The 26,502-nt window shown below is 34.6% G+C and overlaps 3 protein-coding genes across 3 annotated transcripts; 1 reads left to right on the top strand and 2 right to left on the bottom strand.

The window, feature by feature from the left end:
• The first annotated feature begins 10,667 nt into the window (after positions 1-10,667).
• LOC120258849 lies at positions 10,668-14,309 on the top strand. The gene is made up of 2 exons (XM_039266297.1): positions 10,668-11,045; positions 12,167-14,309. Exons 1-2 carry the CDS (start codon positions 10,768-10,770, stop codon positions 13,959-13,961), a joined length of 2,073 nt encoding a protein of 690 aa, XP_039122231.1. The 5' UTR covers positions 10,668-10,767; the 3' UTR covers positions 13,962-14,309.
• Positions 14,310-14,431: 122 nt separating this feature from the next.
• LOC120258850 (dihydroflavonol 4-reductase-like) lies at positions 14,432-19,694 on the bottom strand. Its single transcript, XM_039266298.1, has 6 exons — positions 19,569-19,694; positions 16,175-16,344; positions 15,877-16,071; positions 15,642-15,801; positions 15,313-15,505; positions 14,432-15,227 (listed from the first exon to the last, which is right to left on the bottom strand). Exons 1-6 carry the CDS (start codon positions 19,681-19,683, stop codon positions 15,068-15,070), a joined length of 993 nt encoding a protein of 330 aa, XP_039122232.1. The 5' UTR covers positions 19,684-19,694; the 3' UTR covers positions 14,432-15,067.
• Positions 19,695-24,928: 5,234 nt separating this feature from the next.
• On the bottom strand, positions 24,929-25,403 carry LOC120258665 (uncharacterized mitochondrial protein AtMg00810-like). Its single transcript, XM_039266115.1, has 2 exons — positions 25,245-25,403; positions 24,929-25,162 (listed from the first exon to the last, which is right to left on the bottom strand). The coding sequence occupies exons 1-2, from the start codon at positions 25,401-25,403 to the stop codon at positions 24,929-24,931; spliced, it is 393 nt and encodes a 130-aa protein (XP_039122049.1).
• Between the last annotated feature and the right edge of the window lie 1,099 nt (positions 25,404-26,502).

Here is a 26,502-nt window from a genome sequence, read left to right as displayed (position 1 = left end):
AACGAAAATCCCCGTCACGGTGGAACCGGCTCACGATAGTGCGGCATCGAAGGTAGATACAATCCCTGAAGAACAAGAACCAGCTAAGGGTGTGTCTCCCGTTGATGCTATTGTCGTGGCCGCAGTTGAGAAGATCGTTGACTCTGTTATCAACGAAATCATAGTCACGGTGGAACTAATGGCCGACAGTGCTGCATCGAAGGCAGACACAATCTCACAACAACAAGAAGTATGTAAGGATATATCTCCGGTTGATACTGTCGTCATGCCCGCATCGAAGGAAGATGCTGCTGGTGCTGAAACACCGACAACCGTCAACAACAGTGCTGCATGATGATCCCAAAATAGATGTTGACAAGTGGCAAGGGAACGCCACCGAAAAATCAACGAGAGATATAATCTTTGCCAACCAACAATATGAAAAGTTCGGAAAGACTTTATTCCGAAGAAGAAAAAATACCTTGGACAATCGCGACTCAACAAATTCGAGCAGGAGTTAGTAAGGATCTTCATCAACTGCTCCATGGATGAGTTTGAAGTTTTTATGTTATTGTTTAAATTTATATGTTAACCTTTAATTTATGTAGTTACCGTTTAAATATTTACAATATTATTTAAATATTTGCTATATCATTTAAATATTTACAATATTGTTTAATTATATTTGTTACCGTTTAACCGCATGACTGTCGTGTGGATGAATGGCTCTCTTAGCACCACACGGTCCAGACTATTCACGCTACTTGACGGGAAGGAGATGGTGTCAGACGATGTGATAGACGCTTTCGTATGCATAATACAAAAGTCACAGAGCAGAGTAACACGACTACTTGCACTGTTTATGTTAAAGCAGGAAGGCGCGTCTAACACGACTTTCACTATGATCGAAGATGCCGCACACAAGCTGTATGATATTGACATTGTCATCCTCTCGATAATCACGAATGGCCACTTCCATCTCGTGGTCCTTGACAATAACAAAAAAGAATACAAGCATTATTCTTCATGCCAAAGTGAGGAATACAATAAAAACGCGTTAGAAATGATAAGTTCTTTGATAAATTAAGTTTGATAAATATTGTTTGGTAAATAATCGGTATTCTAACCTCAATTTGTGTACCTCGACAGCGAGGCTATTCGACACTTGTATCGATATGGAGTTCGACGAGACGGTGACCACAAAGTACCCACTAGTTCACAACATTAAAACTCCACGATAAAAAAAAAAGAAGTGTCGACTGCGCCGTCTATGTCATGCGGTTTATTGAGCAAATTACTCGACGATGAAAAGCTACGGCTACCACAAACAGACGTCCCTTATCTGAGATTAAAGTATGTTGCCCGCATACTTAAGGAAGGGAGCGCAGCCGGCATCACTAACAAAGGGGGTCTTCGACTGCGGGGAAATAGTATTGACATGATATTGTTTGTTTAGACGATATAAAATAGTTTTATCATTATAAATTTAAATTCAATTCATTGTTTTCGAGGAACATGACAAATTTTTCAATGTAAATTTACTAGTCTGTATACTTATATACTCGACTTTCTTTGCTTAACTTTCAATTTTATTGTTTAAATATTTGTGTTTACGTTTAAAATAAAGTAGTCTTTGTTTAAACAAACAACGTAGGATAATAAATTAAAAAAAAGTAGTCTCTGTTTAAACAAACAATGTCTCTATTTAAATATATGTTACCTACATGTTAAGAATACAAGTTTCTCTGTTTAAATATCACCAATTGGCACTCAATTAAGTTTGTTTCTTTTTAAAAATTTGTTTATTTACAATGCCTAGTCGGCGACAGTTTCATTGCAAGATCTACGATTGTGTCCGGAGGCGTGAGAGCGGTTGCAATGTAACTCGTGGATCTCAAACACTGGAGACTCGATCCTTTTTTGTCTAGAACGCCCAGGTTGTCTTCTCATCACAGGCGGTCGCAAACGCAGTTCACGATTTCCGTCCGTAGGCTTGTCATTGTCAGGTATGGGGAATATAGCTTCCTTATACGCCAGTTTGTAATTGTTGATGGTGAAGTAGCCGCTAATATATCGATGAACGTTGGTGTATGTCTGCATTATTGCAGTACAAGCGTGTTTGCACGGGATACCATAAACTTGCCATCTGCGACATGAGCAAGTTCTATTGGCAAGATCTATAGAGTTACTGCACTGGTCAATCACTTCATAATGATCATTGACACAATGACCAACACGAAGATTTCGGTTGTTCTCAATAAGTATCTCTATCTTCGAATGTATGTCCAGGCATAAGTAGGTCTCCTATTTGTTCGCTTGCTCACAGTAATTGCATAACATGCGCATCAACTTGAACCTGTACAACGTAGAACACAAATCTTTATCAATGTTAAGCAAAGACAATTATATTTAAACATAAACACATTTGTTTAAACCGTAGGAAAATAAGTTAAACGATGAGGCAGATAGTTAAACACAGAAAATGATATTTGAATAATAATGAAATGTTTGAAAAGATAAGACCAATTCTTAAGTGTAAATAAAATTAACATTCAAATACCTTATGGAGTCGACCATTTTCGTCACTGGTAAATGCCGAGCTTCTTTGATCCACGCATTAAACGAATCCGCGACATTTGAATACATCTCATCCCAACGTTCACCTCTGAATAGATAATTCGACCAATGTGACATATTCGATTTATTAATCAACCAATGATGGGCTTCGGGTGATGTGGCCTGCGGTTCATTCACGGTATCATTGAATTCTTTAGCCGTGGATGGCCACGCAAGACAAAAGTATATAGACCAACGCTCCTCCCTCATTGCCTTCCCAAGTCTGACGTTAGCTTTCATAAAATTTGCCTCCAGGTGTCGAAGACAGTATGCATGTGGGGAAGAAGGGAAGACTCTCGTAATAGCGTTCACAAAGCCCTTAGACCTGTCCGACACGAATGTAATTATCTCTTAATAATCTCATTCATCATATAAAGTATCACCTAACTTGGAAATGAACCAAATCCAATTAGCATCAGTCTTGTTGTTGACAATACCGAAGACGACTTGGAAAAAACCATTGTTTCGATCTTTGCCTGTGACACCCAATAGAGTACTCTGATACTTTCCAAGGAGGTGGATACCATCGAGAAACTACAGCGGCCTACAAACCCTCTTGAATCCCACAATACACGCACTGAAAGAAAAGAATGCACATTTAAAAAGCTCACCGTCTCTTTCGACAATCGCAATGCTGCCGGGGTTCGTCTCAACCACCTTATCCACGTACCAAAGCAACAAATCGCAATGCTTACCCATTTTTTAGACGCTTTCGGATGTGACACCGATCCTATTCCACCACCGCAAGTGTGTAATGGGTTGATTGTCTTGATTCTGAAAGTATTTTTATTATATTCTTTTGATGTATGAAGGCGCCATTAACAACCATCGGCAACGCATTCCACGCATCCTTGAAATGTTCAACGCCTTCCAAACGTTGTCCGATATCCGACGACAACACTTCAGATTGATCTGTCGAGGAAGGAAGGCATCCCACACCGTCAGGGTCGCTATGGGGTAGGACCGGAGCGCTCGCAGAATCCGAATTCCTACCAACACTTCAGTTTAAACGGAAATAATCAATATGTTAAGCATAGACATAAAGTGTTTAAATGATAAATTAAACATTTAAATGTTAATTCAAATAATTAAATAGAGACAAAATAAATTAAATGAAGAAGACAATGTTTAAATGGAAACGTAATATATTTAAACAGAGACTGGTATAGTTAAACAATAATGGACTTATACAACTAGATAAACATAAAAGAGAAGAATCTTAGAATGAGAAAAATTCATTTTTAGTAGGATACGATGGCACATCATCTGTCTCAACAACAAGATCGATTAGAGGGCATTTGAAGATAGAGTACACGTGACACATGTGCTGGAAGTCAACCTAGTTTTCTATTGGACAAAACCGTTTTATGTCCATCAGGTGTGATAAACTTCACCCTGACACAGAAAATATCGAGACCCCATCACTCACATGTCTCAGCCAATTCTGATTCCCATGCAGTCAGCACCGTGAGCATTAGCACTCGTCCCTTCCCCGTTGTATCTAGCAATACCACAAAAAACTCTCCATAATAAACCTGCATTTTTATAAATAGTGTTACTTCCTCCCTCCCGCAGAATGATCATAGTGAGAGCAAAGAAGAAATTCTCACCTTATCGGGAAACCGGTAGAACTCAAATCGAACAAACCAAATGAGGAGAAGAAGAAGAAGATGTAATGAGCCTTTTAAACTTTGTTTTACAAAAAGTAAGTAGGAAGGGCAAAAAAAAAGTGCACAATTATATGCATAAAGGTTAGACATGATGTGATTTGGCGGTATTTGTCCCTCCATCGCAAGGGAAAAAAAAGAATTTCATAACATGGACCCACTTGAAGTGACTGATAGGAGGTAATCTCTAGAGACAATCATTACTGGCGCCGGTTATACTTTTTTTCTCGTTTCCGCCTCTTCAGCTTTTCTTTTCGGCTGGGCATCCTTGTCACGAAGTTCTTCTTCACTTTTCACCATTGTCTCGAAGAAGAATTCTTGCTCAAGTTTCGGGATTTCATCAGTTTGCAGTGTGAGGTATTGAGCCGAGGTAGACGTCGTTGAAAAAGTTGTGTTTATGGTTTTTTTTATAAACGGTTATGTTAGAAAAAGAAAGTTTTTTGGTTTTGTTTTGCGGTTATGTTTTTATTGAATGATATTGAAGTCTGCAAGGAGATTTATAGGATAGGGTTTTGTTTTCATTTTCATTTTCGTCTAGGGTTTTGTACACGATCGAACGAGATTTGGCAAGACCCCGAGGATGCTATACTACGGTAAAAATAGTTGCTGGAAGTAAGCGACGATAGAAGCCATATTGTCATCGGTCGAAGGAGAGGAGGTAGTAAATCATGAGTCTCTGTTTAAATATCAAACTTTTATATTTAAAAACTGTGATTTAGTGTTTACACTATCGGTTATATGTTTAAATATTTTGGATGTCGTTTAAAAACATATGTAAACCGTTTAAAAATTTAAGTTAACTGTTTAAAACTATTTGTTATTGTTTAAATTAAATGCTTTTCACTGGTATTGTGTTGTTTATCGACTTTAGTTTCTTGAGCTGGTCGCGGTGAATGCGGATGAAGAAATCTTTCGTCAGGCCATCCGTCGGGGGGATGCTATTGCTCCCGAACCACTTGCACGAAGGCAGAGGATGAGAGGCCATCCTCGCATGAATTCCTCGGCGCCAAAGGAGCCCCACACTACCTTGCCCGGCCGAAACACCCCCTTCCTCGACGGCAACATCTCCTCCTACCGGAACAGCCCCTCCCCCCAATCGCAACAGCCCCCAACAGCTACTGCCCCCTTGGCGATGATGTTACCGCACATCTACTCCCAGGGTGAAAAAAGATTAATATGTAATTATGTAAAACAGAATTACCTTGTAAATAACATTGTATCTCATTTAAATATAATTGATTTTTTTAAATATCATTGTCATTGTTTAATTCCTAGGTTTCTCTGTTTAAACAACATTGTCTCACTGTGTAAATATCATTTTTTGTTGTTTAGATACCGTTGTCTCTGTTTAAATACTAAGCGTTTTTATTTAACTTTTTGTTTATTTACAATGTCGTTTTTGTTTCTCAAAATGTTTCAGTAAAACATTAAGAGACAATGTCTCTGTTTAAATATCAAAAGTTGACACTCAAATAATTTTATTTCTTTTAAAATATTTGTTCATTTACAATGTCTGTTAAGATCATCGATACAACGACCAACATGAAGATCTCGGCTTTCCTCAACAAGTATCTCTACCTTCGAATGCATGTATGTCCGGGAATAAGTATGTCTCCCTATTTGTTTGCTCGCTCATGGCGGTTGTATAACATGCGCATCGACTTGAACCTGTACAACGTAGAACACGAACACTTAAACAAGGTTTTACAAAGACATTGATATTAAAATAGAAAAAAAAAATTTATAAACGAAAACGATTATAACTTAAACAAAAATCCAGATAGTTAAACACAAACAATGATGTTTGCACAGTAAGGAAAAGCTTTTAAATGATAAGAACAATTCTTAAGTGTTAAATATCAACTCCATTTTAAAGGATGTGTCATGGTCATCCTCCTCTGGAGAATACTCCGCAATCAAGCAATCGAGTAGAAACTTTCTCTTCTAACCAAGTCAAAATGCTTGCTTAATTGCTTGCCCGTCATTGCTTACTCGCCAGGCAATAACGGGGGCTTTCCGACTTAAATAGTAAAAGATAGTTTAACTTGTTGTGTGATTGCAGTTGATTGATTCTCCAAAAGAAGATGACCATGACACATCCTTTAAGATAGAGTTGATCTCAAAAATGTGGTCTGACTGAAGCAAATATCCTGGACACATGAAAAAGAAACTCATCTGAGAATAAGCAGAGGAGGAGGAGAAGAAGGGGGTGTCCAGGGGAAAGGGTCTTCCTTCTCATTTATGGTGTGAAGTCCACAAGCTGATTGATGCTTCAGATCCGAGAAAAAAAAAAGAGAAACGCACGGGGGACCGAGCTTGACTGATAACGAGTAAAAATAAATATGCTTCCGATGTTTATGTTAAATTTTAGAAAATTTAATGGCGTCATTAATTCTTATGCGCGGGATACCATAAATTTGCCATCTACGGCATGAGGTGGGACCAGAGCGCTCACAAAATCCGAATTCCTGTCAACACTTCAGCATAAATGAAAACGATCAATATTTTAAGCATAGACATAAAGTGTATAAATGATAAGTTACAAATTTAAACGTTAAGACAAATATTTAAATAGAGACAAAATAAATTCAACGGAGAAGACAATGTTTAAATGGAAACGTAGTATATTTAAACAAAGACAGGCATAGTTAAACAATAATTAACTTATACAACTAGATAAACATAAAAGAGAAGAACTTTACAACGAAAGAAACTCGTTTTCAGTAGAATTCGATAATGGCACATCGTCTATCTCGACAACAAGATCAACTACAGCGCATTTAAAGATGGAGTACATGTGACACATTCATTGGAAGTCAACTTTGTTTTTTATTGGACAAATTTTTTTATACCCATCAGGTGTGATAAACTTCACCTTGACATGGGAAACATCAATACCCCATCACTCATATATCTCAACTAACACCGATTCCCAAGAAGTCGTGCCGTGAACATTAGCACTCATCCCTCCCCGTTGTATCTAGCAATACCACAAAAACTCTCCATAATAAACCTGCATTTTTATAATACTCACTCCCTTCCGCAGAATGATCAAGTGAGAGCAACGAAGAAATTCTCACCTTGTCAGGAAACCAACAGAACTAAAATCGAACAAACCAAATGAGGAGAAGAAGAAGAAGAAGATGTGATGAGCCTTCTAAACTTTATTTAACAAAAAGCAAGCAGAAAGGAAAAAAAAATGCAAAAATGTATGTATAAAGGTCGGACATGATGTGATCGGGCAGTTTTTCCCCACCATTTTCAAGGGCAAAAATAAAATTTCATAATATGGACCCATTTGAAGTGAACGGTAGGGGGTAAAAGGAACTTAAGCAATAACGGAAGGGTTGTCCGGGGTTTGCCAAAATTGGAGGGGGTTTTAGGAATATTTGAAATTCACGAGGGGTAAACAGTAATTTTCCCTTATTTATAATATAAATATATATTTCAATATATTATAATTATATAATTAATCTTAATAATTTATTTAACTATTATATATTTATTAAATTAGTTAATATCATGGAAAATGTATAATTAAGTTAATTTCATTTATTGATTTTAATTTTAATTTCCCAAAATAATTTAATTACATTATTTAATAAGTAAAGCTAAATATATAAATATGTAATTATATTATTTAAATTATTAATAAATATTCAAATTTAATATGTTAGGGGTATATTAGTAATTTTATGACTAAGTAATACTTCTCCCCCTATTTTTGGGTGGAATAGGATACCTCTCCTAAGAGTAATTTTTTTCCTATGCATGGAGGCAACCTATGCCTTTCCTGGTTACCAAACAAGGGCTTGGGAATGAGATTCTCATTCCCAAGTCCTTAATCCATGATTCAAACGCCCCTACCAAACCCTCATAGTGATCCGTATGAGTGTTGAGTGCTCATTAAACCCTACATGAAAAGGTGGGGTAAATTTTTTGATAGGGTACCCAACTATGGTGAATTATCAGTTTGGGGTCCAAACTTTGATTTGTATCAAAATGGTGACCTATCTTTAATTATGTTTCACCGATTGGGTACCTGGGTAATTCCAGTCATATTTGAATGATGTGGCAGTTCGGAAATATGAGTCAGCATAAAAAAATAAATGGTGCTTGCCACGTCAGCAACCCAGGTTATCTCTCTCTCTCTCTCTCTAGCTTTCTCAAAACCTTCTCATCCTTCCCTTCTGATCCCCTGACGTCCCAGAGCTCCTCCTCCACCAACACCACCCAACTACATCATCTCTAACATTTTCTTCACTTAGTTTACATCTCTTGACGTCCTATGAATAGCCTTCCACAGCTCTAGCCTCTTCACCAACGTCATCATCTCCCCCATGCTCTTAATGTCAAAAAAATTCAGTTCAAGTAAATGAGTGTTGGTCACCATTATTAATTAAAAGAGCTTCGTGAGTGTAGAGTGAGAGAGAGAGAGAGAGAGAGAGATAAACTTGTCTTGCTCTTCATGAATGGGACCGCAACCCAAAGATACTCTAAAAGTGATGTTCTTGCTGAGATTGAAGACGGACGGAGGACCAAGACTCGGCATGGTGGTGGATGAACAAGTTGACTACGCCAAGCTTGCGTATTTGGACCAAGACTCGCATATAGTTGACTAATTAAAGAGCTTGAGAGAGAGAGAGAGAGAGAGAGAGAGAGAGAAAGAGAGAGAGATGTGACCTGGGTTGCTGACGTGGCAAGCACCATTTATTTTTTTATGCTGACTCATATTTCCGAACTGCCACATCATTCAAATATGACCAGAATTATCTGGGTACCCAGTCGGTGAAACATAATTAAAGATAGATCACCATTTTGATAAAAATCAAAGTTTGGACCTCAAACTGATAATTCACCATAGTTGGGTATCCTATCAAAAAATTTACCTTGAAAAGGTGTTAAAGATGTTCTTAGCAACTCAGATTTAAAGGTGATAGCAAAATTGCTAATCCTTAAATGGCGTTATCTTGTTTAACTACAAAGGTCCAAGGGATATTTGGAAGTTCTACCATCAATGCCTTCTCTGAGGTGTACCATGAGAGGATGGAAATGATAGAGAACTTAAAGAGTTGAAATCTAGCTTTTCAAATATCAGTAGTAATAGCCATTGCCAAACAAGATCAAAGAGTTAGGGAGGCCCTCCATGAAGCACAACCAATTCTGTAACATTATCCCTTTGCACTGGCTTTCCTTTTGTCCTAATGCACTCCATGTGAGGTGTGAATGACGGTTGCTCTTTAACCAGGAGTGGATAGTTGACCATGATATGTCTAGAACAAGAGCACCTTCTACATGTGAGGAGGTGTTGACATTTATTGGTTAAATGATTTGGTTGAAGATAGCAAGCAAGGGGAGAGATGATCCCTGAAGACCAACATCTCTTCAAATTAGATCAAGGTTTTCTGATGAGCTAAGGAGAATAAAGCATTTCTAACGAGGTTTGTCAATGGTCGGTGAGAGTAACTCCAACATCGATGCACAGTCTACTACTCTTTTGACACCAATGGGAGGCGCGAACTTCCAAGCACATGTTTCTAGGAAAAATAGAAGCTCACTGCACAAAAGTAAGAGAGCCTCAGCCTTACTTCCCTGCGTTTAAATGATTACAACTATCAAACTCACTCGGAATGAGTCCGCCATCTTTTGTACTTAATTCTTCTTTTTTTTTTTAATTTTTACTTCTAAAAATTTTTAGTATAAGCGATTCAGAGTAAAAAATTTACAAAATAATTAATTTTATCAATAAATTTATAATTAAAAGAGATGACAAACCTAAAAAAAAAAAAAAATTCAAAATGTTGTTTTTTTCTCACAATGAATGGATGATATTGCACCTCCTCATGATAAATAATCAAGAGAAATGAGTAAATTTTTTGATAGGGTATCAAACTAAGGCCCATTTTCATTTTGAGGGCCCGGATTTCAATTTAAATTAAAATGGTTATCCAACTTTAATTTTGTTTCAATGGATGTTCACTTGAAAGATTTTGGTCTATTTTTTATGATTTGATGATAGAAATTTCTGTCAGCATGTGAAATAAAATTGTTAATTGGGTGGATAATATGTCATGCATATGTTTACAGAGAATTTCTGGCATTTATATCATAAAAAATATGTCATAATCTCTCGAGTAAAGCACAATTGACATTGGGTAGCTAATTTGATTCAAATTAAAGGTCGGACTCCGTAATGAAAAAAAGACTCTAGTTTGGTAATGTACTCTGTTAAAAAATTAACCCCAAAAAAATATTATGAATTTTATAAAGCAAATCAAATTGCATTAATAAATTTATAATTAAACAAGATGTGAGGGTATTTTAGTCATTTCATTTGAATAGGACAACATTCTCTCCGTCGGTTGTTCAATGGCCTTGAGCTCTTGGCACGTTTCCCTCTCTTTCTCTCTCTAGATAAACAAACAATGAAACAAAGGGTCGATTTAGAGAGAGAAAAGTTCTGATCCTAAATCTAGAGAGCTAGCTCGGGGTTGCACCTTCTCCAATGGCGGAGCCGAAGGCGGCGAGGCCCGTGAGCAAGTCTTCTTCGTCCCTTGCGGATTCCTCCAAGGCTACTGATTTCGTTGAGATCTTTGGTGGGCTTGAGGCTTCGTGTTCGATTCCTTTTCTTGAGCTTCCGGTGGGATTTGAGGATACTGATGATGCTCGCGGTGGAGAAAGGCGGTTTGTAGAGGATTATGAGGAGATTTTTGGGGGAGTTGGTGGTTTGAATTTGGGGATTTCGTGTGAGGAGATGCAGAGGCCGGATGATTTGGATGGAAGGTGTGATTTTCTCTCCTGGATTTATTATTTGTTTTTGGGTTTTGGTTGGTGCTTGAATTTGGGTTTCTTTGAACGATAAATGGACAATTGGGTAACTTGATAGACTATGTTTACTAGGAATTAGATTTTGAATGCTCTTTGTGGTGGTGTGTTTCTATGGCTGAAAGATTAGAACTTGGTTTAGTTCGAATTCGTGGCCAATACCTTTAAAGAGAAAGATTTTGATTTTTGAGTGCCCTCAATGATAGATCGCTTTCATCTCTGATTGAAAGAGTTGACTGAGTGCCCGATTTACTTGAAAATTGCGTTTTGCTCTTTTTTTCATAGTTTTTGATATTAATTAGTACGAAAAGTTTGGAAATTTATGTACAAGAAAAAGGGATTTAGAAAGAATTTGATGGAAATTTTTGCTGGCAATGAAGATTTTGAATTGCTTTCATCTCTGTTTGAAAGAGTGATTACTGGCAATTCAGAGGTTTTGTAGAAAATGAAACTATTTTCCTAGCAATTCAAGTCATTTGGTTTGCCTTGATTTTCACAAACAATGTTGATGAACTTAATATGCCATTAATTGCTTTACTGAGTAAAGCTATTTGTTCATAGTGTACACCATTAATTATTTGTTGTAGAAAGTATCTTAAGCTTTATTGAATCAGAGGTCTGATTTCTTTTGACCAGTGATTCGTACAGAAGGCTTTTGGTTGGCCATTTGAATGAGGTCTGGTGACTCTGGTCCATGCTTCTTGATCAAGTGGCCTTTTTTCTCCATCAGATCTATGGGGAGAGTAAAATGTTTGTGATGGGAAGCTTAATTTTATCTAAGTTAATTTTTTATGTGGAGGTATTTTGAAATCATTGGTTACACCTTTGTAATCGTTCTAAGAATAGCATGACCCTTCTCTGATGATGTGCCATATATTTATTATTCTTGTTTAAGGGCGCTTAAAACATCAGTTTGTAAGTAACATGTTTTAGTTCATGGTTGTAGTTCATGTTGTTCTCTACCTTCTTTTTTATTGTTATGGTGCTTCGTTTTAAATGAAACGGAACCATTTTGGGGACAAGGAAATAGTTGAGTTTAACCAGAAATCTGTTTCTTTTCTATTTGTTTGTTGTAAAAGGCTTACGAAAGAAATCAGTCTTGGAATGCAAGAAGTGGAAGGTTCTAAACTATCTTCACAGCGGCCTGATCAAATCCTTTCAGATTTGGCCCCTTTGAAAGATAAGTTAAAGCAGTTCAGCAGGTCTCACAAAAAATCGGGCTGGAAAAGCATAGAAGAGACTACAAGTGGGGCAATGGGATTTTCACATGGCACTAATGCATGCTCCTCACAAAATTCTGAAAGGAATAGTACTTCAGGAATGGATGCCAATGATGTCAGTACTCATGGGGATTCAAATGGCACAAGACCAAGCTCGAAACGAGAAAAAACGTCTACACCTGCTTTCGAAGGTGTCAAGAATTCTGTGAATGACATGAATGATCTGGAGCAGTTGAGCACAAGCGCTCCAACCTCAGAAGATGATTGTATTAATTTGAAGTCATATCCGTGTTCTTCTAGCTCCCACTCAACACCTGGCAGGGGCATCTCTTGTCCTAAGGTCCCATATGTCACTTTATCTGATATCAGTCTTCAGACTCAACCATTGCTTGTTTCGCCACCTTCAAAGCCACCACCAGAAGTAGCTTGTAAGAACAGTCATCCAAAAATCAAGATATTTGCTAATATGAAAGATGATGAGGGTGAAGGAGGCTTGTATCAGCAAAGCAATAGGAGCCAGCAGCGTTGGAAAGCATTTTCTAAACGTGATGCTCTTCAGAACTCTTTGAGAGATGGTTCCCCATACTTTTATGATGCAGATGATGATGCTGGATCAGCAGCAGCTGCTGCGGTTGCTGATGCTGCCATGAAGGAAGCAATGGAACAAGCTCGAGTTAGATTAAAAATTGCAAAAATGTCAATGGATAGAAAACGACATAGTTTTAAAGGCCACAAAGACCTGGTTAAAGTTGATAACTTGAATTCCAAGGATGAAGGAGCTGAAGCTGTGAAAGCGTCCAGTGAAGATATGACTCAAATAATTACCATGGCCATTGAGGATGAGGAAATGAATGGTTCCACTCCACTAGAGAGGCAGAAACACATGAGGGCAGCCAAGGTAGCTTCTAATCATGAAGAGAAGGAAAGCCAAGTGGCCGGAGAGGAAGATGTACTTCAAGGGAAGAAAACAAAATCGTCCCAATCCAAATTAGAGGAGAAAAGTGGGGAATTGAAGATAGAAAGCCAATGTTGTGAACTGATCAACAATGACAAGATGGTTGGAATGGTCCATCAAGTTCCTGGACAAGAAAATGTTGAGAAGGAAATGAGATCAAAGGAAGACAAGGATGAGCAAGATAAGAAAGTGGTTAAAATTCCAACTGAACTGAAAAAGATGAGAAAATTGTGGACAGTTGGTGAACCTCATGAAGTGAAGAACAAACTGAAATTAAAGGCAAATAGTGTGGCCATCAGGGAGGAGGAAATAAAGGAAATAATAACTGCAATTCGAGAAGCTCATGCGCAGGATGCAAATCTGAATATGCCAGAAAGAACTTATGATTCTAGCCTGGAAGATGAAACTGAAGGGAAACCAGAGGAGACATTTATATATGGAAACCATGAGAGAAACCTAGAAAATTTTGACCATTATTGCAGCTATGAAAAGTTTCATAAATCTGAAGAGAATAATAAGAACACCAAAACTTTTAAGAAAGGTGATCAATGTAAAGAAAGTGAAGCAATATCATGCATGGTATGTGAACCTCAAGAGAGTGAAAGGGTGAGAAAACTGTCCAATAAGACCAGTGTGAATGTGAGAAGGAATTTGAAGTCGAGAACAGATCATGTAAATCAGAAACCATGGAGGAATTGAGAGGAGCTCAAGTGGCTAGTCATTGTACAGACTTGGAAACACCATGGCCTGCATCTCTCCCTGTGTTCCTTGCCAAAAGAGCATCTCCAATTTAATGGAGCTTACGAGGTTTTATTTGTTTATTTATTTATTTTGCATTCATACGTTTTTGATGGTCATCTCTGTAATGAAGCTGACGTTTTAGACCTTAGGTTCCCTTTTCTGGCATTTTGAAAGCTTTCTCCAACCTGTTTAGGATGTAGGAAGCTTGAAAATTATTCAACAGACAAGCAATATTAAGGAAGTTATATTATTGTACATGCTAATGACAATGATGTAAAGTTTGATGCTGTATATTATTTAATCTGTCAGGTTTGTATCTCACAAAATTGGCCATTCTATTTCATTTATTTATGTGTATAATTTGATGAATGATAAATATTATCAGCCAGCAAAAATGGGGAAGAGGATTGAATTTTTTGATCTTGAGAAGACAAAAATATTATTAAACATATTCCATTCTGGAAAAAGAAAGAAGATGTACTAAGAATATGCGCACGTATTCTTATTCTTAGACCGGACTGTACAGAAGATTTAGAGGTTCAAGTCCATTAACTATTTACTTGTTTGTTCTTCAAAGAAATGATATAATAAACTTTGACTTTGATGAACATCTTCAGTCTAGGTGTAATTTGAGTAATTTGCTTTCTCTTTGTGATCATTAATTGGTTCATTTAGCATATCTTTTTGTTTTAGGTGTCAGTTACTAAGGATTTAGGATTTGAGGAACAGAACCAACTGACCAGTGCTTTAATATACGCTAATGACACCCAAATTTCAAGACTTGTTATTACATGAATTCTGAACCAGTATTTCCATTACATGCTCATATGGTAGTCCAATAGAGAGAACTAAGAAAAGTGAAATGAACTTTAAAGAGTGCTTATTGAAGTCTCGAAGACTTTATTGTCACACTAGTGTGATATCTTTTTTTTTTGCACAAACATCACTTAAACTCTGCACTGAGAAATGAACCCTGGTACTTATGAAATTAACAGACCCCCAAATTTTTTATTGTTTTTAAGCTTGAAGTCTGTTTTCCCCAACATTTTTGTGTGTGCAGTTGATCAATCTTTTGTTGCAAGTGGAATCAGTCCCTTAGCTCTGCATGTATGAATTGCTCCCTTATACATGTCCTCCAGACTATACTTGTACTCAAACCCCAGGTCCAAAAGCTTCTTCGATGAGAATCGAACAAGGTCATGAATTTTGTCAATGCCTTCAAACCTGTTTCATGTAAATTCCGTTAGTAAACAGATATACAGAAAACTAAGTGTACCTATAGAACTTTGAAACCAATTATGGCACATACTCTGTGGGGATGTCATATTCTGGATATATGTCCCTCAACATCTTTGCAAGGTCCGGAAGAGTGATATCGTGAGAAGAGCAGATGTATCTTCCTTTTGCTTCAGGATGCTCAAATAAGAAGATTAAGGCGTGGCACAGATCATCCAAGTGCACAAACTGTATTGGATTCAAGATCGAGTAATGTGGTACATTTTCTGCAAAACATTTGCATCATTCTCAGTAAATCAATTCTCATTAATTTATTTGCTAGGATTTCTGAATTCCATAATTGTAATGGTATATGTATTTCAATTATTGCCATTGAAGAGGTTATGATAGATTGGCACATACTAGTTATCAAAGCAAGGGCAGTGAGCATGCTAGGCGGCATTGAGTTCATGATAAACTGTCCATTTACCAAAGTCGGTATGACGCTAACGAGATTCAGGCCATTCTGCTCTGCAAATTCGATTGCAGCCTTTTCGGCCAAAGTCTTGGAAACAAAATACATCTGCAATATGAAGTTTTTCTGTTTAGATAATTTAGTTCCTTATTTGTTGAGATTATTCAAGAGTTTAGTACTTACCCAAGCTGTCATCTTTTTCTTCCTACAGAAATCTACGTCGGTCCAGCAATCCTCATCATACACAGGCTTGAGATGTTCTTGCATTGTCACAGCACCTGCCGACGAAGTGAATACCATCTTCTGAAGACTCTTTGCCTTCAAGCAAGATCTCATTATATTCAGTACTCCATCAATAGTTGGCTTTATCACCTCATTCTGCAACAAACAAAAGGTATGAAGTTTGCTGCATATCTGTATGGATTTATTGTAAAGTGCATTGGATTGTTTGAGATGAAAATGAAAATTGGAAAAGATGTACCTCAGGGTCTTTAGAGAGAAAGTCCATGGGGGTGGCATTGTGGAAGACAGCAATGCATCCATCAATGGCTTCATCAAAGCTCCCTTCATCAACAAGGTCTGCTTTCCATAAACTCAGCCTGGTTTTGGCACCTGGAAGGTCAACCAGGTGCTTTACCTTCTCCTTGTTGTCTGTTCAAAGTTCAAACATTAATAATAATAATAATAATAATAATAAGGCAAAACATCTATGGACGTTGTCATTGGATCATTGACTGATATTGGTGAATAGTAATACTATGTGATATACTATTCTAAACAGTAATTATTATATTAACAATTGTTCATCGATGTTAGCCGATCCAACGGTCTATAGATAACTGGTCCTCTAATAATAATAATAAGAAGAAGAAAGCAAAAGAGGCTGCACATCCACGCTCATGAGTCCTATATGTGAAAAATAAAATAAAAATGAACAAATAAAAGTGAGGCATAGAATTTAAACATAAAGAAAAATAAAAAAGGAAAATTAGAAAAAGAAATGAAAACATATCCGCTCTAATGAATCAGGTCTTAAATAAATAAATAAATAAATAAATAAAGGTGTAGAATTTAAATATACAGAAAAATAAGAAAAGAAAAGAAAAAAAATGAAGGCACATACACTCTCATAAGCCAGATATTAGAAAAATAAAAATCAATAAACAAATAAAAGCACTGGCATAGAATTTAAATTTACAGAAAAATAAAAGAAAAAAAGGAAAATTAAAAAAACATAATGAAAGGATATCCACTCTCATAAGCTAGGTATTAAAAAAAAATTAAAATAAATCATTGAATAAGAGCATAGAATATAAATTTATAGAAAATTAAAACAATTAAAAATTAAAAATAAAAACACATCCACTCTCAGGTAACAAATAAAGCACTTTTTATCGATCCACCTTTGAAAAACAAATAAAAACACTAGCATAGAATTTATATTTTCAGAAAAATAAATTTTGTTTCAAACAAAAATGAATAAACCAAGTGTTAAAAGATATGCGCGGCCTTTTTAATCATATCATACCCCCTCATCTTACCGTGGTGGGAATAAAATAAATTTTTAAAATGGAAGCATATCCACTTTCATATTAGAAAAAATACAATAAATAAAAGCATAAAATTAAATTAACAGAAAAAATAAAACAATTAAAATGAAAAAAAAAATGAAAAGGGCAACCACTCTGAGGTATTAAAATAAATGAATAGATAAACAAATTAAATCACTGGTGCCAGAATTTAAATTTACAGAAAAATAAAAAAAGGGCAATTAAAAAACATAATGAAAACATATCCACACTCATGAGCTAGGTATTAGAAAAATAATTAAATAGATGAAGAAAAACATGGAATTTAAATTTACACACAAAAAAAAACAACTAAAAAAAGAAAGCATATCCACAGTTAAGTCTTTGGAAAAAAATAAAAATAAATCAACAAATAAAAAGCACCCACACTACAGAATTTAGATTTATAAAAATGATTTTTTTAAAATAAATATGAACAAGTCACATGGTAAAAGTGTACATAGATTTTTAATTATACCATACACTTTCACTATGCTACAATTGATGAAAAATTAAAAAATTAAAAGCATACCCGCTCTCATGAACTAGGTATTGGAAAAGAAAATAGTAAATAAATGGCAAAGAATTAAATTAACAGAAAAATAAAATAATTAAAAATTTTAAAAGAAAATGAAAGCGAATATACTCTCACGTATATGAGAATAAAAATAAATAAACAAATCAAAACACTGGGATAGAATATAAATTTTCAGAAAAATAAAAAAGAAAAAAGGGAAATTAAATAAACATAATGAAAACATATCCACCCTCATGAGCTAGCCATTAGAAAATCCAAAAAAATTTAAAAAACAAAGGCATAGAATTAAATTAACAGAAAAAATAAAATAATTAATAATTAAAAATTAAAAGTGCATCTACTCTTGAGCATTTGAAAGATAAAAATAAATAAACGATTAGAATTTAGGTTTACAGAAAAATAAAAGAAAAAAAGAAAACATAATGAAACCATATCTCTCACATGAGCAAAGTATTAAAAAAACAAAAATAAATCAATGAACAAAGGCATAGAATTTAAATTTTCAGAATTTTTTTTTTAAAATTAAAAAAATAGGAGTGCATCCAGTCTCAGATATTCGAAAAATAAAAATAAATAAAAAATTAAAGCACCAGCATAAAATTTAAATTTACAGAAAAATAAAAATTAAAAAAACACACATACTCACACACAATGAAAGCATGTCCACTCGCAAGAATATACTCTAGAACAACAAAAATTTTTTAAGTGATGCTTCCGAAATAAATTGGAAAAAAAAACAAAGGACATACCTTATATGTTTACTTTTTGTTCTTTTCTTGTTATTATTTGTATCTTTAATGATATTTAAAGCTTTTAGCAAATTTCATTCTCATATTTTCATCTTATCTTTTTTATTTTTTTATTGCATTTTTAAAAATAATACTTTTTTTAAATAAATAAATAAATAATACTTTTTTTAAAAAAACAATATGGACAAATAACCAATCCTCAACCACTGAGTTAGAAGAAAGTGAAACCCTCTACTTTCCAATAAAGAGAAAAGTAAATTCACTCTAAATGGGGACTTTTTTTTTTAATGTCATTCTGCACACATAAGAATTAGCTCAATACCATTTTAAATAACATAAAACAATCTTGGAAAAAAAAACACAAACACATAGATTTCAACACTCAACAACCTAACTAAACATCACCACAAAAAACAATAAAGTGAGTCATACCACAATTAACTCTCATGCATAATTTTGAGGTTAAATATAAAACTATTATTTTTTTAAAACACACACACATATATATATATATATATATATATATATATATACTATAAGCTTTTAAAATTCTAGAGATATTTGATTGTAGCCATTAGATCATAACTTAACGGTTGTTATTTGTAAAAGTGATATACAAATTTTACTATTAATTATTGTACTAATACACCGTTGTAGATTACTGTTAAGTATTATTAAATATTATATACAAATGAACAGTAATTGTTAAATGTAAATATAAAGGCTAATATGAAATATTCAAAGATTTGAAATCTAAACATGTCTTTAAAAAACAAACCCTCGTATGTGTATATATATAAAAAAATTAAACTTGGAGAATGTGCATATATATATATATATATATATATGAAAGCACAGTGAAGAAGAAGATAATGAAAAATCTATGCTAACAAAACTAACAAAACAAAGAATCAAGTATTCTTCACCACATTAATAAATTAAATTAAAACTTAGACATTCAATAAAAACCTTAAAAAAAAAAGATAATAAGAAGAAAGAAAAAAAGAAATGAAACGAAACTAGGATCCCGGACGGTGGCCTTGACAGTATAACCACACTCGAGGAGTCTCATGACAAGCCATGAACCAACGTAACCAGCGGCTCCAGTCACACACACTGTTCCCTTACCATCCATGATATATATATTTAACAATTATAGTAATAATGATAATAATAATACAAAGCTAATAGTTATGAGATTTTGTTTTTTTTCTTTGATGATTCTGTTTGGTTCTTCATCTCATTTATAGACCTACAACTACAATAAAGACTTCAGTCCCTCCAAAGAGTAAGGCACTATTGCCCATGACGTTATATTTGTGCTTCACTAACCACGTGCACATCTACTCTTCAATTGCTTTAGTTGGGCAAGCGTCAAAGCTGTCTCTTCAATTCAATATAGTCAATCTATGTAATCATGCTCACCAAATTATTTTTTTATTTTTTTATTTTTTTAGTATATATATATATATATGGACAGATCACCACCACACCCACCCTCACCCTATTTACACAATGCTCACCAAATCCTTTTATTTTTTTTTTATGTAGTGGCAATGCTCACCAAATTCACTAATACAATTAACTTATTGAATAAATATAGGGGAAGTACTCAAAAATCCCTCAATAATTTGAATAATTTCATTTAATCCTTCGAGTATTGAGTTTTTCAGGGGTCTCTCATTTTTCTTGAATTTACTTTTCAGCCCAATATTTGTTAACCGAGAAAACGAAAGCGTTAAATGGCCTGTGAAATTACACTAATGCCCTTGAGAGATAACCTGTGAGATGATTTAATTGGCCATCATTTCAACGGGCTGAAATGACGCTTTTAACCCTGCTTTTTTCCTTGGGAACAGTTGGGTTTGAAACTTTGGTTTTTTTATTTGAAAGATAATAAATTTAATTTTTTTTAAAGATTAAAATAGTTTTAAATAATATTTAATTATTATTTTATAAGTAATTAATGGAATTATTTTTAAATTGGTTAATAAAACTTATTTTATTTTGTAAGAATATCAATCACTCTTAATGATCTATCCCAATTTCTTTGCTTCTTTCTTGTTATGCTACCTTGTTGTTTTTTTTTGTTGTAATTTTTTATAAATGAAATTATGATTTATTCAATTTTATAAAAAAAAAAATTCATTGCATATCTAATTAGACCGTTATTCATAGGAAAAAAATCCAAAAATATATTAAGTTTTTCTACAATTTTGAAGAATAATTGAATTTGTAATTTGGTTTTTTTATAATTTTTAAAAATTGGTTTATGCAATATATATATATATATATATATATATATACATGTTTACTAACTGTTTTTAATTAAACTTTTCTTAATTTTAATGGTGTGTTATGCATAATGGATACTAACTGTATAAATTAAGTTTTTCTTAATTTTAATGGTGTGTTATACATGATGGGGGAGACAATGGAAGACTTAAACGTCAAACCTGAGATAAATTTGTAGGGCTCTGACATCAGTACCTAATGTAAATATTAACATTGCAAGAACTTCAGTATCCATATTATTACTTGTCTTTTTTTTTTGTAATTACAAAATCAGTCATAAATCCGAAATGTACTCAACAAATGATGCACATCAAATTGAATGTTAAGCAGGAAAATATAGACAATACACAGGAAACATAAATAATTAATGTGTAGTGTTTTGACGACATTGTATTTGTTGTGAGTTTGCTTTGTAGTTCTTCGAACTTGTGTTAGCTAGTGACAAAGAGAGTTGTTGATGGTTAGGAGATCGACAGCAAAAAAGAAGCTGCTGCAAACGATGGAGCCGTTTCAAAACGGTCATAAGGTTGATGTATTCTGTATTCATGTGAACAATAACATTTTCATAACTTTAGTTTCCATATATGTACTTGTGTTTTTTGTTTTGTTTTTTGTGAATAAAAACATTGCGTATATAGTTAATTACAAAATCGGCCTTAAATAAGAAATGTACACAGAAAATAATGCAGATCAATATAATTTACTAAACAGGAAAAGTTAAAGATACACAAGAAATGTAAATAATACACACCAACTCAATATGACACATAGGAAACAAATATAGTACACAGCAAACTGAAGCACACCACAGGAAGCCGGTTTTCTACACATGAAATGAAAATAATACATAGTACTCCAAATATAAACACAGGAAAGAAATTTAATACACAAGTAAAAAAGAAAACTACACAACAACAACAAAACAAACATAATTCATGCTTATATTAGACAGAAACTAAACATTGCAACAGTAAAAACAAATAAATTACATTACCGTTATGGATAGAATGTTTAGTCCGCTATGACTGCATTACATAATCTACGATTATGTCCAGCTTGATGGCACCAGCTACAATGTAAATAGCAACATCGAAGGCTTGTGACTCGATTCTCTTCCTTCTTGGATTGTCAGACCGTTTTTTCGATATTGGCGACCGAATTCAAAGCTCCTGCTTGTCGTCAAATGGCTTGTCATTGTCAAAAAATCGAGGATATTAGGTTGGCATACCCCCTACAATACCATTCAACTATAAATTAATTGTATACGTAAAAATGGGCATTTGTGTCTGTTTGAATGATCGTGGCACATGCATGCTTGTACGGTAGGCCATGTACTTTTCATCTTCTGGAAGAACAATCCCGATACTGGATGACACATAGGATATGTCAATAGCTCTATATAATGGTTGTTCTTTCAATTTTTGCATGACAAGTTTAGAAACCCACTTCTTGCTTACTTTTGGATGCGTTGTCGTACCAATGTCTCCACCGCAAATTTGAGTTAATGAAATTGTCTTCAGTTGAAACGTGCCTACATTTCCCTCTTTCAAAACATGCACTCGCCATTGGAATTCTGAAGCAGCGCACCTTACAGGAACCCAGATTTTATCATTTTCTATATAAATATAAAGTCAAAATGCCCAGAAGAATTATGTTGGGAGAGAAAACTATCGCCATTGGGGTTCATGCTGCTTGACAAGGATTCTCTGTATTGAAAAATTGCAAAATACACACGAATTAATAATAATACACACGAAACAAGTATTTTACATAGGAAACATATATCATACACGGGAAATCAAAATAATAAACAGGAAGCTTATAGAGTACACAAAAACCATGAATAATAGACAATAAATTATATTAATACACAGAAAATGATTGTCATTCACAGTACTGACATCTAGAACATAGTAACATATAAAAGACAAGTAACCAGCAATAGCATTGATTGTTGTATTACAATGGGATCAAGGAGGCCGAGTTTCCATCTGCAAGAACACTCACTTCGTCGATTATGATGTCCACGACAAATTTGTTGAAACTATAGTATATATGACATATGCGTTGAAAATCCACATCAGACTCAATTAGGCAAAGCATTTTGTATGCGTCAGGCGTTACGAACTTCACTCTCACTTGAGAAATATCTAGGGCCCAATGCGCACATATCTCACCCATAACTGACTCCCATGAACTTAAGACGGTAGATTGAAGCACACGTTCTTCTCCTTTGTATCGCCCATGGCGGAAAATGTTTCCATTATTGATGACTCCCACATGAAATTTCAAAAATCTTGTAAGAATCCACATCCACGAAAAAATAACAAAAGTGAAAAAGCTTGTTATATTCCAGACGCAAAAGCATGTAAAATAACACAAACAAGAAGAAGAAGACGATGATGATGATGATGATGATGATGAAGAAGAAGATGGATAAGAAGAAGGAGAAGATGAAGAAGAAGAAGAAGAAGAAGAAAAGGACAAAAAAGAATGAGAAGGAGGAGTGAAATATCTTCTCTTTTCTGACAAAAAAGCTTCATTGGAAGATATGACCATGTTTTTCATTAATTGTGATGTGACTTGGAGGGAAAATTGTCTCTTTTGTTTTTTTTTCCATCTCATATGGGTATATGGGCATTTGTGACATTTTACTTCTATTTAACTGACGGAAGTAACACCAAGGGCTGAAAAGAATTTGGATTAAAAAAGGAGGGATCTAATGGGAAATGCAATTGTCAGAGGGACTACAGTGGAAGTTTGAAACTATCTAGTGACTTTTAGGTAATTTTCCCTATATATTTTATTAACGGCAACATTGATTTGGATATTGAGAAAGTATTGTTGCACTGTATCAACTTTGTACCTTAAATAATAAATGAGATAAAAGAAAACTTTTGTGGTTGTTAGGCTTTGTTTAATGAAGTTAATTATAAACGTTTTGAGAGTGAGGGACATGAACTTTTTGGTGTTATGTACATTTGTATTTAATAAAAATTGAAGGTACGTTTGTTTTGAGATTTTTTTTTTAATACAACAAACGCATGCACTATCATCGATGGTGTAACTATAGGAGTAAATGGAGGTCCCCCTATGCACTCTTACTCAGTTGACATAAATATTAGGTTACAAATCTATATTTTCAGTTAGACCAAAGGCTTTTTGGCTTGAGACTATTTTTATTATTATTATTATGTTTGCTTTTAAACTGTTTTAAAAATATTAAAATGAAAATCGATAAGATCTTTGTTGTAAAATATTAGTTTATAAAAAAAAAATTGTTTTGTGTACATATGCACATTACTTGATACATTGATATATGTTCAAACAAAATTAGAAATTGAAATATGTTCGTACGTACGTACTATGGATTTTATTTAAAAGTACCTAAATGCCTCACCAGCCCCATTGCTTGATTGTGATTGGCCCTTTTTTTGTGGGTCCCACACCACCTTTGAACCTAGGCTTTTTGGGTGGGTTCCCACACCACCACCTTCGAACTATTCCTCTCAATACAACATTATAATATATAGAGGATCGAGATCCTCTATGAATTTTGATACAAATCATTGAATTTTAATCTAACGATTTTATATTATTTTAACAAATGAAAATAATGCCACATACTATTTAATAGGATTTGATGCTATATATAATAGAGATTATAACTGAATCAACAACAAAAGAAGAAGAAAAGAATGTAACTGAAAAGCTACGTGAGAGAGGAATATGGTAACTAACTCCTACAATATAGCAGGATATATAGTGAAACGTTCATAGACAGTTCTTTGACTATGATCTCAGCCACTAGAAACCAAGTGAGATTGCATTGAAGACAATTGAATGGCTCTTGAACTAAGGCTTTGGTAAAGATATTGGCGACCTGAACTTGAGAAGAGATGAATCGAACTTCCAAGTGCTTTTATAGCAACCCTTTCTCTGACAAAGTGAAAATCCACTTCAATGTGCTTAGTTCGTGCATGGAACACAGGATTGGCAGTGAGATAGGTTGCTCCAAGATTATTACACCATAAGCATGGAGCTCGAGCTTGATATATGTCTAACTCCTTAAGCAAAGATTGCATCTATACTAATTCAGCCATGGCATTTGCAAGTGCTTTGTACTCAACTTCTGTACTTGAGCGAGAAACTGTTGGTTGCTTCCTAGAACTCCATGATATCAAGTTGGGACCAAGATAAACTACAAAACCACTAGTTGAGCGACGGTTATCAGGACATCCTGCCCAATTAGCATCATAAAAGGCACTGAGAAGCCTGGAGCTTGACTTCCGAATGAAGAGGCCATGTGAGAAGGTTGCCTTAATATATCAAAGTATCCGTTTAATAGCCCCCCCAATGTGTGTCTATCAGAGATTATAAGAACTGGCAAATTTTGTTGACGGCATATGAGATATCTGGCGATGTGAGAGTTAAATACTGAAGTGCCCCAACAGTGCTTCTATACATGAGAATGGCAGTTTCAGAGAGAGGTGATCCTTGAGTCTTGGACAACTTATCTGTACTTGACATAGGAGTTGAAGCTGCCTTGCAATTCGTCATCTTGGTATTGTGTAGCAAATCAGAGATGTATTTTCTTCGAGTGAGGACTAAGCCATCTTTGCTATTGGTAGCTTCAATACCTAGAAAATAATGGAGTGTGCCAAGGGCTTTGATAGTAAAATCCTTTGCCAACTACTGGATAAGTTTGTCAGTTGCTTTGGAGCTAGAGCTAGCAATGATAATATCATCTACATATATAAGTATATGGATTATAAAGCCTGATCTTCTGAGTATGGACAAGGAAGTGTCAGCCTTTAAAGAATTGAACCCAAGTTCATACAACTTCATACTTAACCGAGCATGCCAGGCCCAAGGTGCCTGCTTAAGACCATATAAGGCTTTATCAAGTTTGCACACATGAGTGTGATGCTTGTGATCCTCATACCCTGGTGGTTGACGCATGAATAAGTCTTCTTGTAAGACACCATGCAGGAAGGCATTTTGAATGTCAATTTGCCTAAGGTTTCATTCTTGTGAGACAACAATAGATAGAATAAGTTGTATAGTAGTTGGTTTGACAATAGGGCAACAACCATTGCAGAACTTTCAAACAAGGAACACAAGTCTTCCTAAACCCAAAGTCCTGCAAGGCTACTTAGTAACCTGATCTCAAACAATTTCTAAAACACTCGAAAATCAACTTTAAATAAGATAACCAAGTGAAAAAAATATAAGTATTTACAATTTAATATTGTACAACAATACAAAAAGAATAAATACTTTTCATAAATATAAAATTCACAAAACAACGGCCCTAGTGGATCCATCCTAAAACTGGCCATACACCACTAGTCTCAAGCTCAACAATTTTAGGGTCCTATACCTAAAAAAGATGAAAGAAGAGAGGTTGAGTAACTTGATTACTCAGTGAGTGGAGTGAGGGCAACAAAAAAATTTCACAAATACCAACAAAAACAGAAAAAGGGTTATTTATATTTTCCAAAATGGCAGTGTAAATCACAATACCATTGAATGAACACAGTCAAATAAAAGTAGGTAGGATAAAATATAAATGTATGAATATACACATAAGATTTCAATGTAAAACTTTGCAAACAAACTTTGCAATTAGTTCTCACTAAAATCTTGGGAAAACACA

Source organism: Dioscorea cayenensis, chromosome 4 (genome assembly GCF_009730915.1).
Source record: "Dioscorea cayenensis subsp. rotundata cultivar TDr96_F1 chromosome 4, TDr96_F1_v2_PseudoChromosome.rev07_lg8_w22 25.fasta, whole genome shotgun sequence".
Taxonomy (NCBI): domain Eukaryota; kingdom Viridiplantae; phylum Streptophyta; class Magnoliopsida; order Dioscoreales; family Dioscoreaceae; genus Dioscorea; species Dioscorea cayenensis.
Note: the sequence above shows the minus strand (reverse complement) of the source record. Positions and strands in the feature narration are given on the sequence as shown.